Source organism: Salvelinus fontinalis, chromosome 3 (assembly GCF_029448725.1).
Source record: "Salvelinus fontinalis isolate EN_2023a chromosome 3, ASM2944872v1, whole genome shotgun sequence".
In the NCBI taxonomy this organism is placed as follows: Eukaryota; Metazoa; Chordata; class Actinopteri; order Salmoniformes; family Salmonidae; genus Salvelinus; species Salvelinus fontinalis.
In genome coordinates this window covers 20,632,874-20,648,293 of record NC_074667.1, presented here as the reverse complement: position 1 = coordinate 20,648,293, position 15,420 = coordinate 20,632,874, and the positions used below count along the sequence as shown (strand labels likewise).

At 40.5% G+C, this 15,420-nt stretch overlaps 1 protein-coding gene across 2 annotated transcripts in view; it reads right to left on the bottom strand.

The window, feature by feature from the left end:
* Positions 1 to 419: 419 nt before the first annotated feature.
* The window catches only part of LOC129840734 (cadherin-22-like), a 334,105-nt gene continuing 319,104 nt past the window's right edge, over positions 420 to 15,420 (bottom strand). For both annotated transcript variants that reach the window (XM_055908876.1, XM_055908883.1), the window contains 3 exons: positions 13,316 to 13,433; positions 8,268 to 8,519; positions 420 to 2,236 (listed from right to left, as the gene is read on the bottom strand). In XM_055908876.1, coding sequence (XP_055764851.1) covers positions 1,719 to 2,236; positions 8,268 to 8,519; positions 13,316 to 13,433 — 888 coding nt within the window. In that variant the 3' untranslated portion in view covers positions 420 to 1,718. The remainder of the gene's footprint in view (positions 2,237 to 8,267; positions 8,520 to 13,315; positions 13,434 to 15,420) is intronic.

The window sequence follows — 15,420 nt, the reverse complement described above, 5'->3', positions numbered from 1 at the left end:
GGCCACCACCACAGACCACAAAGATGAGACTGAACTCCGTATGCGACAGTGTCCTCAGGTGACCATGACAATTAAAGGGCTTGGGAGTAGGGAGATACTCTGAATTCCCTTCATCTGCATCTAGCCATCCTCGGCAGTAATTATACCTACACATTCTGACTGTACTGTAGTAGAACCAAGCTACACAATTCACTTCCTGGATGCAGGATTATTGCTCCCTGAAAAGAAACAAGTCTTCAGTAAACAAGTGTCATTACACTGTAATTATGAGGGTAGTTTCACTGTATTGGATCAACTACAATAAGATAAAACTGTATCCTAGCAATACTGTAGCAACATTGACTTAGTAAGATAAGATGTAATACATCCATTAGATCATAAAGATCTCAGTTTTTACAATGTGGAGAAAAAGCCATCAGTCTTTTTACAAAACAAATCATTAAATATTTATTGATTTTATTTTCCATACATTTGCAAGTTTAAGATCAACATTAAATAGGTTCTGGATACTGGGTGGAGGAATTCCATCTACTCATCCCTTATTTCTGTACCTGTCACCCCACATATTCATCCACCCTGTGAAATAGACTCAAAACAACAAAAGTAATCAAATCTTCTGGAATATAAAACAAGTTGGACACACACATACAAATTCTGGAATGAACAAATACCCAACTCCATGAAAAAAACACAGTCATTTAATACAGTATAGTCTTGAATCACTTGTGCGGATTGTGCCTTATTGCCTTTTAAATGGCGGTGAAAAAGCAAAGCAAAAACCCCAGTTAACACAATGTTCCACATCCTTCATAACACCTTAGAAATCTTTACAATAACGTGAAAGCATATCAAACCAAAACCAATCTTTGCACTGAATTGACTCATCCTTTGTTCTCTGACCCTTTTCTTTTTGGTCGCGCTCCGTCTTCCAGTCTTGTCGTTTATTTTACAAAAGTGTTCCTAAAAAATAAATACAAATATTTCCAAGACTGTAGTTGTTTGTGACCCAAATATCACCTTTGTGAAGTCCTCTGCTACGTGCTTATACAGAAGCTCTTCTCTCCTCAAGTTTTTTTTCACCATAATAAATATTTCTGTATCCTCCTTCATGGATGTCCATTGTTACAAGTGGTGCGGTGATTATGGACAAAATAAATACATAAATTCAAAAGGAATAAATACATCAATATTTGTTCATAAATAAATACATTTTTATCACATATACATATTAACCCCCTGCTGAGTTTCATAACGTTCATTTCTCTGAATGTCTTCAGAGCCTCCACACTCACAAAGCTAAAAATGGACCAGTCTTTGACTCCAGACAGAAAATACCCAGAAACAAATGTAAAATGTAATTGTATTGTAACCTGTGGCGCACTTATATTGTATTACGTCATACTCCTTTGTTCCTTACTGTAAAGGGAATAGTGAATGGATAACACCTCCTTTAATCCCTCATTTAATCAGCCCACCTTTCACCATGAAGTTTCAAACCGTTTGAAAACTCAATGTTTCTCTTTGAAAAAGTCAAACTTGAAGTTTCGAAATAAGATTTTTTGTTGTTGACCAAATTGATTTCCGACTCACACTGACTGGGATTCAGTTCTGTTGCTCTGAAGGAGTTGGAGGAGTGCTTTTTAGGACAGTTTTGACACTGGGCTCTTGATACAGTGCTGGGGATGGAAAAGGAGAAAGGTTCTGGGCCGAGGACACCGCTAGGAGCCGTCTTCCTCAGGATGTCCCGGGGCATAGTATCCCGCCAGTTGCCTGAAGCGCGGCCCCCAGTCGCTGAGGTAGGAGAAATCCTGCTCGGATGTGGTGGACAGGGTGTGGATGGAGCTGAGAGAGAGGGCCGGCGAGCTGTTTCCCTCGAAGGCGTACGTCTGGAATGAGTCGTACGGCGGCACCGACAAGTCGCCATCTGTCTGCTCCACCTTCTTGCGGATGTAGCCCTTGAAGAGGGAGAAGTCGGCCGCCCCGCCGTCACCACTCATCCGCCCCTGAATCCACTGGGGCAGCGTGCGTAGGTCAGGGCCTGACTCGGACGAGCCACTCTTGGCCTCTGGAAAGTCAAAGAGATTGCGCAGGGTACTCATGTCGTAGGCCTGCGTGTCCTGCTCGCCGCCACCCTCGTCGTTGTACTTGATGACATTGTCGCGCATGTCCTCCTCATCCTCCGACATGCTCTGGCCCTTGCGGTGGCGTTTCAGGGTCAGGATTAGCAGCACCAGGACTGCAGAGGTGGAGAAAGAGCATGGGATTAGGGATTAAGGGGTTTAGGGATTAGCCGCATCAACAGTGGGGAAGTCAGAGCCTAGGAAGTGTGTCTGTGCTGTGCAGAAGTTGTGAGCCAAAGCTCTGGATTATTATCTGGAGTTGCCAGTGAACATTTGGAGAAACTCTCAGAGAGTAGCTGGTAGAGAGTAATTTCACGTCATGAAGCGAAGACTAATGAATTATACGAATGAACAAAAACATCTGCCCTTTTGTAAAGATTCTCTCAAGCACAAAGGGGAATAACACAAGATGAATGAAGAATATTGGATTGTGCAAATGGTGGGTGGCTAATGAAATTACAACAGCCTTTTCTTGTATTTATTAGCACAAAGTTTGCCCTTTACTTTTCCATCTCTGGTTTTCCAATTTTGATTTCACCCCAAAAAAGACAGCAATTTGAAGCTTAAATAATGAAGGGTAACATTTCCAATGCATGGGCATTGATTCTCCACCGGTGCCCGAAGCAAAATTCCTAATTGCTCGCCCAGAAATATGTTTTCAAATGCTTAATAGAGGCTGATCTGTTCATCAATACTTATTCAAGTGAGACATGCTGCATTAGAACCAGACAGAAACTTAGAGCAGAGCTCTACTGTTTTGGCGTCCACCAAACAGAGGGTTTAATGACAGAAAAATTAAGTCTGAATTAAAAAGGAAAACAACTGAGATAGATCACTTAATAGTCTAATGAGGCGGAGGAAAAACAAAAGCTGTATCCATCCCAATAAATCAATCTTTAATCCAAGCTTACTTATTTTAATTACTGCCTGATTAGAAAACTACCATTTAGCTGTAGCCACCCTTCTCCAGACATATGGTTATTCCGGAGGGGCTCCGATTGATTAATTAATTAAAACTTCCTGTCTACCACTTACCAAACTAAATGTCAGCGCTATGACAACAACACTAATCTTCACTAATCTAGTCTTCATCAAATGTGGAAATAAAAATAGAATGACGACATGAATATTCAAACAATGTAGATCATGACTATTTTGGAGTAATATGACAATTAATATGTATGTCACTACTATTACCATTACTATTATAATTGGGATTGAAGCCATTACCGTTCCACGCGGCATGAGGTTGATATGCTATCACCTCCATCGTTGAACATAGACTAATCCTGCATGTGATGATGGCCATCAGGGGGTCAGCTCGCTAATGACTTTCATTAACAGTGCAATCAGATACTATTCACACCCCTTGACTTTTTCCACATTTTGTTGTATTACAGCGTGAATTTTAAATGGTTAATTTGAGATTTTGTGTCACTGGCCTACAATAAATACCCCATATTGTGAAAGTGGAATTATGTTTTTAGAAAGTTTTACAAAATAATTAACAAGGAAAAGCTGAAATGTCTTGAGCCAATAAGTATTCATTGAATATCCCTTTGAATATGATGAAGTTATTAATTCAATTTTGGATGGAGTATCAATACACCCAAGCAATGAAGTGAAACTACAAAAAATGTCAAATAAATTACCTTTATGTCCTGAAAATAGAGTGTCATGTTTGGGGCAAATCCAACACAACACACCACTGTGTACCCATTTCTATTTTCAAGCATGGTGGTGGCTGCATCATGTTATGGGTATGCTTGTCTTACAGTTAATACTATATACAACATTCATGCCTGCAAAAACACTACAGTAAATACTACAGTAAAGTCTGCAAAAAATCTACAGTGAATACTATGGTATGCTATAGTCATATCCGCAAAAACACTACATTAAATACTATAGTATATAAATATAGTAATAATACAGTATTTAGACCATAGTATACTTTAGTATTTTTTCATGTGAGTTAGTTGTAAATGTGTAACATGTTTGAACTAGGACCACAATAAATATACATTAAACTTTTTTAGTTATTCTCAACAAATTTCTAAATTCATCGTATCCAAATTTGTGGTTGTATTGTGTTTTTAAATGGTCCAATACAATCAATCACTCAAGGGATACTACAGTGTGGAGTATATTATTCTACAGTATACTACACAATTCTATAGTAAGCAATACACGATCGAGGGGGAAACTTAGAGGAAATTCCTGGCATGAGCTCCCCAAGGACAGCCCGTTCAAATCAAAACAACATCGACCAAGCTAGCAGGTAGCAGTAAAGCTAGCTAGGAGTCCCAATCGATCTAAAACTTCTAAAGTAAGCACTACGTGTTTGAGTTAGTACAGTGTGTAGTATAGTATTCTACACAGTATACAACAGTGTTCCAAAGTAAACACTACATGATCAAGGAATACTACAGTTTGTAGTATAGTTTTCTACAGTATACTACAACATCCTATAGTAAGCACTACATGATCGAGGGGGATACTACAGTGTGTTGTATAGAATTATGATTTTATCTTAGTGGAAATGGAAAATCAGAGGTAATACATTGGCTGCTTCATTCTTGTTAAAGAGATATGAATTCAATCTTTCAATGTTACAGTTATTTGCAGTGTTACAGCGACGGTAACATAACACATCTCCAAAGTTACATTTTGCATGTTATGCATGGCATAATGCACAGCCTATGGTATGTCCTGCATACATGTTGTACCTGCCCTGTCAACATGTGGCTGCTCCTCTGTGTACAGAGTGCTCCGATAAGCGGTCCTGACAAGACGGGCAATTTACCCTTGGGCTGCGCCTAGCCACATGAGCCAAGGAGTTCATCACAGCAGATGGGGCGTAATTGGTACGGATGTACGCAGGTTCCTCGACCGCGCCAAAATGGATTCATCACGTCACCCACTAAATTAACTGATGGAGGGATTGTTTGTTTGTTGCTAATTAGGCAGAAATGTGTTTTCATTTCGCTCATCATGCCACAATCTAATACATTGCTTGGGTACTTCCCGGAGAGCTGGGTTATCCCCCCAACCACACTCACAAACAGATCAACGGGCGAGTTGGTGGGAGTCATTTTGTTTGTGAGTTCTGTGTGTGAGTCTAGGCTCTCTGTGTATGCTGTGTGTGTGTGTGTGTGTGTGTGTGTGTGTGTGTGTGTGTGTGTGTGTGTGTGTGTGCGTGTGTGTGTGTGTTTGCGCTCTTTGTGTGTGTTCTGTGGGTGGATCATTGGGAAGTCAAGGCCGACACACAGGTAAGTCAGTCGTTTTGCTCCAATCCATATCGCCCATTAACACACAAGGTGGCTGTTAAACACACGCTGTCCGTTCTCATTCCCTTGAGCCCAGCTCAGCTCAGCTCTCAACGAGGCCAGGAGCTCCACTATAATTGGCAATACCTCGGTGGGCTTAGAGCTGCGTGGAGCACTAGCCACTTAATGTAGGTGTTGTTTCCATGTTCTACCAATGAATATCAATCAGTCAATATTAATTTGTGTGTATCTGACATCACTTGAACTGCGGCCGTTTCAAATGGGTGAAAATCAGCCAAGGTATTGGCAGAATTACACTGCAAACAGTAAATAGGAGTTTAATGATGACAGATATCAATGTTTTTTTCAATTTCATCTTAGGCTACTCACCACCTGCTTCACCGAACATATACCACATCATACTTTATATCTAATTTTCCTCTAAACAATGGGCAATTTTATGGACAGCTAGTTTTTGAAGACAGGAACATTACTGAGATAGCAGCCTTAGGGTAAGTGCCATTTCAATTGAGTTAATTTAGGAAGTACACTGATATTCCAATTCGACATTTAAATGCATTAGGGAAAACTGGAATTAAAATGTCTGTTTAATGACCCTTTGAGGTGGTACAGCTATAGTACGACAAAACACAATACTTTTCAACCACTGCTTGTCTGCTTCAGGTTTGTACATCATCTTAACGTTTTGGTTGAGTGCCAAAAGGTGTTTAAAATCAAATCAAATCAAATGTTATTAGTCACATGCGCCGAATACAACATGTGTAGACCTTACAGTGAAATTCTTACTTACGAGCCCCTAACCAACAATGCAGTTTAAAAAAAATATATAAATACGAATAAGAATAAGAAATAAAAGTAACAAGTAATTAAGGAGCAGCAGTAAAATAACAATAGCGAGACTATATAAAGGGGGGTACCGGTACAGAGTCAATGTGCAGGGGCACTGGATAGTCGAGGTAATTGAGGTAATATGAACATGTAGGTAGAGTTATTAAAGTGACTATGCATAGATGATAACAACAGAGAGTAGCAGCGATATAAAATAGGGGGGGGGGGGGGCAATGCTAATAGTCTGGGTATCCATTTTATTAGATGTTCAGGAGTCTTATAGCTTGGGGGTAGACGCTTTTTAGAAGCCTCTTGGACCTAGATTTGGCGCTCCAGTACCGCTTGCCGTGCGGTAGCAGAGAGAACAGTCTATGACTTGGGTGGCTGGAGTCTTTGACAATTTGTAGGGCCTTCCTCTGACACCGCCTGGTATAGACGTCCTGGATGGCTGGAAGCTTGGCCCCAGTGATGCACTGGGCCGTTCGCACTACCCTCTGTAGTGCCTTGCGGTCAGAGGCCGAGCAGTTGCCATACCAGGCAGTGATGTAAAAACCCCAATTAATAAAATATAGGTTCCTTTTGAAGCTTACTACGCTTAAGTTAATACAGAAATTACATCAAAACTACCCTAAAAACAATACTCCCTCCCTAATTCAGAGATACTGGATGACCCAAGGTAAATCCCAAATGGCACCCTATTCTCTAGTTTACAACTTGACCAGAGCACTATGGGCCCTGGAATAGGGTGCCATTTGGGTTGAAACCCCAGCCTCTTCATCAATCATTCAAAACAAACGAGATGTGAAACTATAACCACATCCTCAACTATACTATAACTATACTATAACTACATCCCCAACTATAGCAAAGTAAGAAAAAAAATAAACTGACAACGACGTATACTGCTTTCGTTTCTACCGCAGCCAAAATAGGAACGTTTTGCCAGTATTGATGAGGCAAGAATTTAAAGCGACTCATTAAACTTTCAAAGATGATAATACAAAATCTTCTCTCGCCTAGCACTCCTGCTGAGAGTTGTGTGTGTGAATTCTGGTATCTGAGAACGTCTGGAACGCCTTGTCTATTTAAAGAGCGTCTTTCCAGGGAGACGTGAGTGCTGGGGCAGCGCCCCCCCCCCCCCCTCCCCCTCCTCCCACCCTCTTTCTACTAGGCCTCCCACTCTCACCATTCAGCTCCCCCTCCTCTAAAGTCCAACTATTGTATGTACTATCCACTTGGGGGGAAAAAGCTAACGAAAGGGGGTTGAGAGTTGCCCGCCTGCAATGTCACTCATTGGAGGAAAAATATGGAAAATTGTGACAGAAAATAGAAAACAAATCATAGATACATGACATTCATGAATGAAGGATACAACTGTAGATGTAGACTGTACAGTCCCTATACTGTATTATTCCCATTGTTTTGAATTATTCCCATTTACTCATATATGCCACATACTTATACCTGTATTCCCTACACTGTATATATTTGTCTACTTCTCTCCTGTTTTAAAACAAAAACATTGTTCTGTCTCCTGATAGACCCCCATCAGATCATCCAGAGCAGATGTCTTTCCTTTATTAATGGCAGTTGTAAACATAGTTAATCCTATGTTACCCCGAAAAATCTGTATCCTTCAATTTGATCCTATCTCCAGATTGTGTCTTTACAGTTGACTTATTCCACCAGAAGGGCCATTTCATTAATTTGTGACTCAGTAAATATATCAAAAATATCCCAACAAGTGTGCAATATATTTTGTTAAAAAACCGTACAAGCAGACCAACAGGTCAACTTTTAAATAGTTTCTTTACCCAAGAGCTGACTTATTTTGGAGCTAAAACAGATGATTGCAGACCTAGATTCAAATAACATTTGTTTTCCTTTCCAAATACTTTGAGCATTTGATTTCCTACAGTGCCAAATGGACGGGGTTGCACTTTTAGGACTATGCTGTTGGTTATTTTATGCCAGGCAAGCTCAACATTTGAAGGAACTCAGATCAATTTTCACTTTGTTCCATTCTTACCTATGAGTATGAGCATGCAGACCAGTAGGGCTATGAGGGCCCCGGGACTGAGTGAGGTGCTAATGGCGTACGCGGTGGCATTGCAGGACTGGATGGTGCCCTCCGGGTCACAGCCACACACGTGGATGGTCAGGGTGCCCGTGGAGCTCAGGGCGGGAGGCCCGCTATCCACTACCAGGATAGGCAGAAGGTAGACGTTCTGCTCGTGGCGGTTGAAGCCTGAGCGCTGTGTCCGGATTCCCGCAGTATTGTCTGGAACAAAGAGATACAATATTATACCAGTGGCCTATGTCATACATCGACCTTCATAACTATCTGCTGTTGGCGGTTGAAGCCCAAGCGCTGGGTTCAAGTCCCTGCAGGGTTATCTGTAACATAGAGATATAATACTGTATATGAGATAATACTAGAGTGGCCTATGTCATAGACCTTCATAACGTGGAGGTTGAATTGCCGTCCTGTATAGTCATGTTGCCGGTATACCAATGTACATTAGTGTTCCAATTTTATAGTCTGAAATCCCACACAGGCAGACAAGTCAGAGAACAAGATAATTCTGTATAAATAAAGAAATGAGGTGCTACCTGAGAAATAGATTTGCCTCTGCGCAGATAGGTATTTGACAAGAAGCTGCCATGTGGGGAATCGTACGTGGCTCGTTTCATCTAGTTTTCTCTTGTTCTTAATACCACGCATTGTTTTGAGGTGTTTTGAATGATGCCATGTCTATGATAATATGGCAAAAATTCGCTAGTTAGCTAACCAAGAACTGTAACTGTCTATTCATCACACATTCTTTTCAGTCAAATGTAACCAAGGGGAGAGAATTGGAGGATGCCAAATTTGAAATAAAACCTAACTGGTGCACGGCCCCTCAGAGAGACATATCCAATACATACAGCGTCAGGCTTTGACAAATATAGTCAGAATATCTAGTGTGGATGGATTTGTATATAAGACGCTAGACAATTCATCACCGGAGGCATATATCACTGTCAACGATGCAGCTAGAGCACTTCTCTGTCACAGGAAAGCAGTACACTCTTCCTATCACCATGGCTGTTTGTGTACGGGAACTTTGCTGAGTATAACGTCTGTGACATTGTCCCTCGGACTTTTACTCTGCATCCTATTTCATAAGTATGCCTTTCTGAATGGACAGAAGAGGGATGCAGTAATCTTAGGCTCTCTCGTCGTTGAATTGTAACTTTCCGAAACATACATTTTGATAATCACCTTGAAATGGCTAAAATGGCTAAACCTAATAATTTCAATATTAATTTCACATTGAGATTCATTGACAAAAGCGTAAAAAAATGACAAATGGTGTTAAATTACTTGAGGTAAGTACCAGAAAGTATCCATACCATCTTAAACCCATCAAATAAAGTGAAATTTCATTCCACTAATAGGTGCGTTGACAAGTGCGTTCTAAACAGTTTATTTTAGATATTTTATGAGGCGACAGGGGAATGTATAAGCTAATTATGCGTGTTTTATTGGAGTAGATTTTTTAATTAATGTCATGTTAATTTACATGAATCAGATTAGTAAATAAAAAATGACTTATTAACAGTAACAAAAACACACATATTTTACAAGCTTTATAACACATTTTCCCTACCGGGACTATAAAGTCAGTAAGTAAAGCAAGACTGTCACGAACGTCTTGAGACGAATGAGTGGACCAAGGCGCAGCGTGTGAAAAATACATCTTCTTTTATTGGAAGACAAAAGTGAACGAAAACAAAACAACAAACGTGAAGCTATAATAGACTAAGTGCACACATGCAACATAGAACATAGACAACTACCCACAAAAGCCTACTGCCTATGGCTGCCTTAAATATGGCTCCCAATCAGAGACAATGAATGACAGCTGTCTCTGATTGAGAACCATTCAGGCAACCATAGACATACCTAGACACCTACACTCAAACACAAACCCATCTACTCTACCTAAACTCCCTATACCATACAACCACCCAAGACAAGACAAAAACACACAAACTTCCCCCCTGTCACACCCTGACCTAACCAAACTATTACAGAAAACAAAGATAACAAAGGCCAGGGCGTGACAAAGACGTCACTTTTGCGATAACTGTAGACCTTTGCTTCTTCAATGGCGAAGATTAGCTTTGCAGACCTCCTAAAAATAATGACTAAAAAGTTTTGAGGAAAGAAAATAAGTGCCTGTTTGTCTTCATGTGTCAAAGCTCGAAAACAAAATGGAATGTGAAGCCGTGATGGTGAAAAGAGAAAGTGACAGATCCAATCTGACAGGTTGACAAATGTGTCCATGAAAAGTGAAGAACAGTGGAAAAAATAGGTGGGAGGATAAAAGGTCTGAGCCACTGTGTCTCTGTGTGAGAGCACACATACTGCTGAGCACATAGTGTGTGTGTGTGTGTGTGTGTGTGTGTGTATTTATGTGTGTGTGCTGCCAGCATATAGGTTTGTCTGTGTGTATATACATGTGTGATTAGTTCAAATAGCCTGTGTCAATGCATGTGCATTTGTGTGTTTGCCTGTGTCTCACGCGTATACGCGTGAGTCTGTGTGTGTATGTGGGCGGAGGGGTGAGTCGACTCATGCAGACGCTGAGCCCGTGTTTCCCAGTACCCAGGCCCCCCTGCCCAGGCATGTGACTGCGCTGCACCAGGCCACGCCACAGCCTCCTCTGACATTTCCCTGGCTCGCTCTTCTGACATTTTCACCATGTCAGATCAATCTTGATTTGGCCACGCGTCACATCCACTTAGGTACCCATTTCCAACGAGGGATTTGCTTGCTAACATGTCATCCCGCTTGGCTCCATGGTGTCAGCGTTTTGCAACAACAACAAAAAGAAAAAGGTTTGGGTCCACTGCAAAGTCACCACTAGAAAATGGATGTCCTTACATTGTGTTTCATAATGTAGGGGCACTTACATTAACCTGTTGGGGATGGGGGCGCTGTTTAGACTATTTATGCTAATGTGGCTAATTTTTTAAACGGCTTCCCACAAAATCCTTGATCGTACAATATGCATATTATTATCATTATTGGATAGAAAACAGTCTATAGTTTCTATAGGAGTTGAAATTTTGTCTCTAAGTGGAACAGAGCCCATTCTACAGCAATTTCCCTGACATGGAGTCAGATTTGAGAAATGTTGGCCACTTTTCTGAAGTCAGTTAAAAGGGCACTGTCGTTGCTATGACTATACGGACACTTCTTACGTCTTCCCCTGGATGCCTTTACGTGATGACGATTCCAACGGGGTCGATTGCTCGTTCACAGGCCCTACAAATGAAAAAAACCTTTAGCTAGCAAGTCTTTTCTTGCTGCGTAACGCGCGTGGAAGACACCGACCCTCTCCTGTTCCAAGCGTTAGTTTAGCCTGTTATATTTCTCCGGTCATCTTTTCACTCGTTATAGGAGTTACAAACATCATGAAGTAGTTAATTTAAAGCGTTTTATAGCAATTTATATTCGTTTAGTGCGATTTTGGGACATTTATTTTTGCAACGATGTGAAAAGTTGGGCACGCTTTTCAGTTCATCCCGAACGCAGTTGACATTTCCACATGGCAAGAGGACAGCTTTCCACCAAAAGACGATTTCTCCCAAGAAAGGATCCTTTGCCCAAGATACTGATGGAAGAACAGCTCAAGGTAGGACATTTTTATTATGATAAATCGTGTTTCTGTCGAAACATTTTAGTGGCTTAGGACGCCATGTTTTTTGACGTAGCTTCGCTTGGCGCAAACTGTATTGAAAAGTAAGGATAAATTAAAAAATGTAATAACGCAATTGTATTAAGAATTAAATTGTCTATCAATCCCTGTCCACCCTATATTTTTTAGTCACGTTTATGAGTATTTATGTATAAGAGTAGATCACTGTCTAAGTGGCGCAAGGACAAATTCTGACCAGCTGAGTTACATTTCACATTGTCTAACCATGATTTTGGTGGCTAAATATAAACATTTTCGATCAAACTGTATATGCATGTTGTAATGTGATGTTACAGGAGTGTCATCGGAAGAATTCTGAGAAGGTTAGTGAAAAAATTAATATCTTTTGGCGATGTTGACTTTTATCGCTCACTTTGGCTAGAATCAATGCTGGGCTGCTAATTGCTATGTGCTAAGCTAATATAACGATTTATTGTGTTTTCGCTGTAAGACACTTAGAAAATCTGAAATATTGTCTGTATTCACAGGATCTGTGTCTTTCGATTCGTGTATGCTGTGTATTTTTACGAAATGTTTGATGATTAGTAGTTAGGTAAACACGTTGCTCATTGTAATTATTCTAGTCCATTTGTGATGGTGGGTGCAATTGTAAACTATGAAGTCTACCTGAAATATGCACTTTTTTCTAACAAAACCTATCCCATACCATAAATATGTTATCAGACTGTCATCTAATGAGTTTTTTTGTTGGTTAGGGGCTATAAATATCTTAGTTTAGCCGAATTGGTGATGGCTACTGGTGTTGGTGGACAAATAAAAGATGGTGGATTATGCTAATGTGTTTTTAGGTAATAGATGTACATCTTTACATATTGTGTCTTCCCTGTAAAACATTTTAAAAATCGGAAATGTTGACTGGATTCACAAGATCTGTGTCTTTCATTAGCTGTATTGGACTTTAATGTGTGAAAGTTAAATATTTTAAAAATATATTTTTTTTGAATTTCGAGGCACTGGTTTTTCAGTGGGGGGGGGGGGGGTGTGCCGCTAGCGCCACGCTGATCCTAGACAGGTTAATTAAGCAGAACAGTATGTCCATATTCTGCATCATATGCCCATATGACACATACTTTTCAAGCTACACATATTTCACAGTATCTTCATAACCTTTCATGCTACACAGTTTGAGTCATTAATTTCACATATGACACAGCATCCTCTTAACAGTTTCCACTCACACACACGGGCAGCTCAAAGATCCTCTGAGGCATTGCACGGGGATGTCCAGTATCATCCCTCAAAATTACCTTCAGAGTCGCTCTGTAACAACTGTATGACCTCTGACCTATAACTGTTGACCTCTTACCTTTGACATCCCACAGGGTGAAGTGGCGGTTGTTGGTGGCCTCCGGTGCCAGGGTGAAGTAGTAGCGGTGGCCCAACTGCGGCTCGTCCCTATCCACCACGCTGATAGAGTGAATGAGCTGCCAGAGAGGAAGGAAATCAAGACACGAGGATGACTTTACACGAGCCATCATTCCTATCCCAGCCATCCCTTAACCTCAAGACAGCCCCGCAATGAAAATTCATACGTCCTCATTCTATTTCATTGACGTCAGCATTGAAGTGCTACGTTTTCATATTTAATCAGTGTGCAACAGACTGATGAGTAGAGTAGCACATGGAGGGAAATATGGGGAACTTTATGGTTTACCAAATTAGCTGCAGATATTCAATTAAGTGACTATCTACAATAGTCTTTATAGAGGGGAAGGGGGGATTGATATAAAAGGGGACACATCAGGCAATCCTCCTAAAATCCAACGTTCAGTTCTCATTATACACTTGTCAACAGGCTCGTACAGTCCTGGATTTATTTCACACACACACACACAGACACAGACACAGACACAGACACACAAACACAAACACACACACACACACACACACACACACACACACACACACACACACACACACACACACACACACACACACACACACACACACACACACACACACAGAGTAAAGGGGAATCCACACACATATGCATGCATCTCAAATGCTTCCTAACAGTAACACTTTTAAAGATTAAAGCTAAAGATTTGGAGAGCCGTGTGTGAGGACATGATTCCCTTGTCTGGACTAGGAAAGATTCTCTATAAGATAAGTCTTGTGGGAATAAATCAAGTAGTTACAAGTTGTTTTAAAACTTCTTTGGGATCGGTGTCCCTTCCACGGGATGGTTGAGCTAACCTAGGCTAATGCGATTAGCATGAGGCTGTAAGTAACAACACAATTTCCCAGGACATAGACATATCTGATATTGGCAGAAATCTTACAATCTTATTAATCTAACTGTACTGACCAATTTACAGTAGATATTACAGTGAAATAATACCACACTATTGTTGGAGGGGAGTGCACATTTTGAACATAGTTATTAATAAACAAATTAGGCACATTTGGGCAGTCTTGATACAACATTTTGAACATAAATACAATGGTTCATTGGATCCGTCTAAAACGTTGCACATACACTGCTGCCATCTAGTGGCTAAAATATCAATTCCACCTGGGCTGGAATAATACATTATGACCATTCTCTTGCATTTCTAAGATTGTTACAAAAAAAATTACAAATTAACTATTCATTTTTTTCTTTGTATTATCTTTTACCAAATCTATTGTGTTATATTCTACTACATTCCTTTCACAATTCTATAAACTTCAAAGTGTTTCCTTTCAAATGGTACCAATAATATGCATATCCTTGCTTCAGGACCTGAGCTACAAGCAGTTAGATTTGGGTATGTCATTTTAGGCAAAAATTTTAAAAAAGGGGCTAATCCTTAATATACACTGAGTGAAAAAAACATTAGGAATACCTGCTTTTTCTATGAAAAAGACTGACCAGGTGAATCCATAGACTGACCAGGTGAATCCAGATGAAAGCTATGATCCCTTATTGATGTCACTATTAAATCCACTTCAATCAATGCAGATGAAAGAATTCTTGCTGCTGGTGATTCTTTGATCCACCTCTACGCAGACGACACCATTCTGTATACTTCTGGTCCTTCTTTGAACAATGTGTTAACTAACCTCCAGACAAGCTTCAATGCCATACAACTCTCCTTCCGCGGCCTCCAACTGCTCTTAAAACTAAAATGCATGCTCTTCAACCGATCGCCGCCCACACCTGCCCGCCCGCCCAGAATCACTACTCTGTACGGTTCTGACTTAGAATATGCGGACAACCACAAATACCTAATTGTCTGGTTAGACTGTAAACTCTCCTTCCAGACTCACATTAAGCATCTCCAATCCAAAATTAAATCTAGAATCGGCTTCCTATTTTGCAACAAAGCATACTTCACTCATGCTGCCAAACATACCCTCGTAAAACTGACCATCCTACCGATCCTCGACTTTTTCCTACCGATCCTCGACTTTGGCAATGTCATTTAC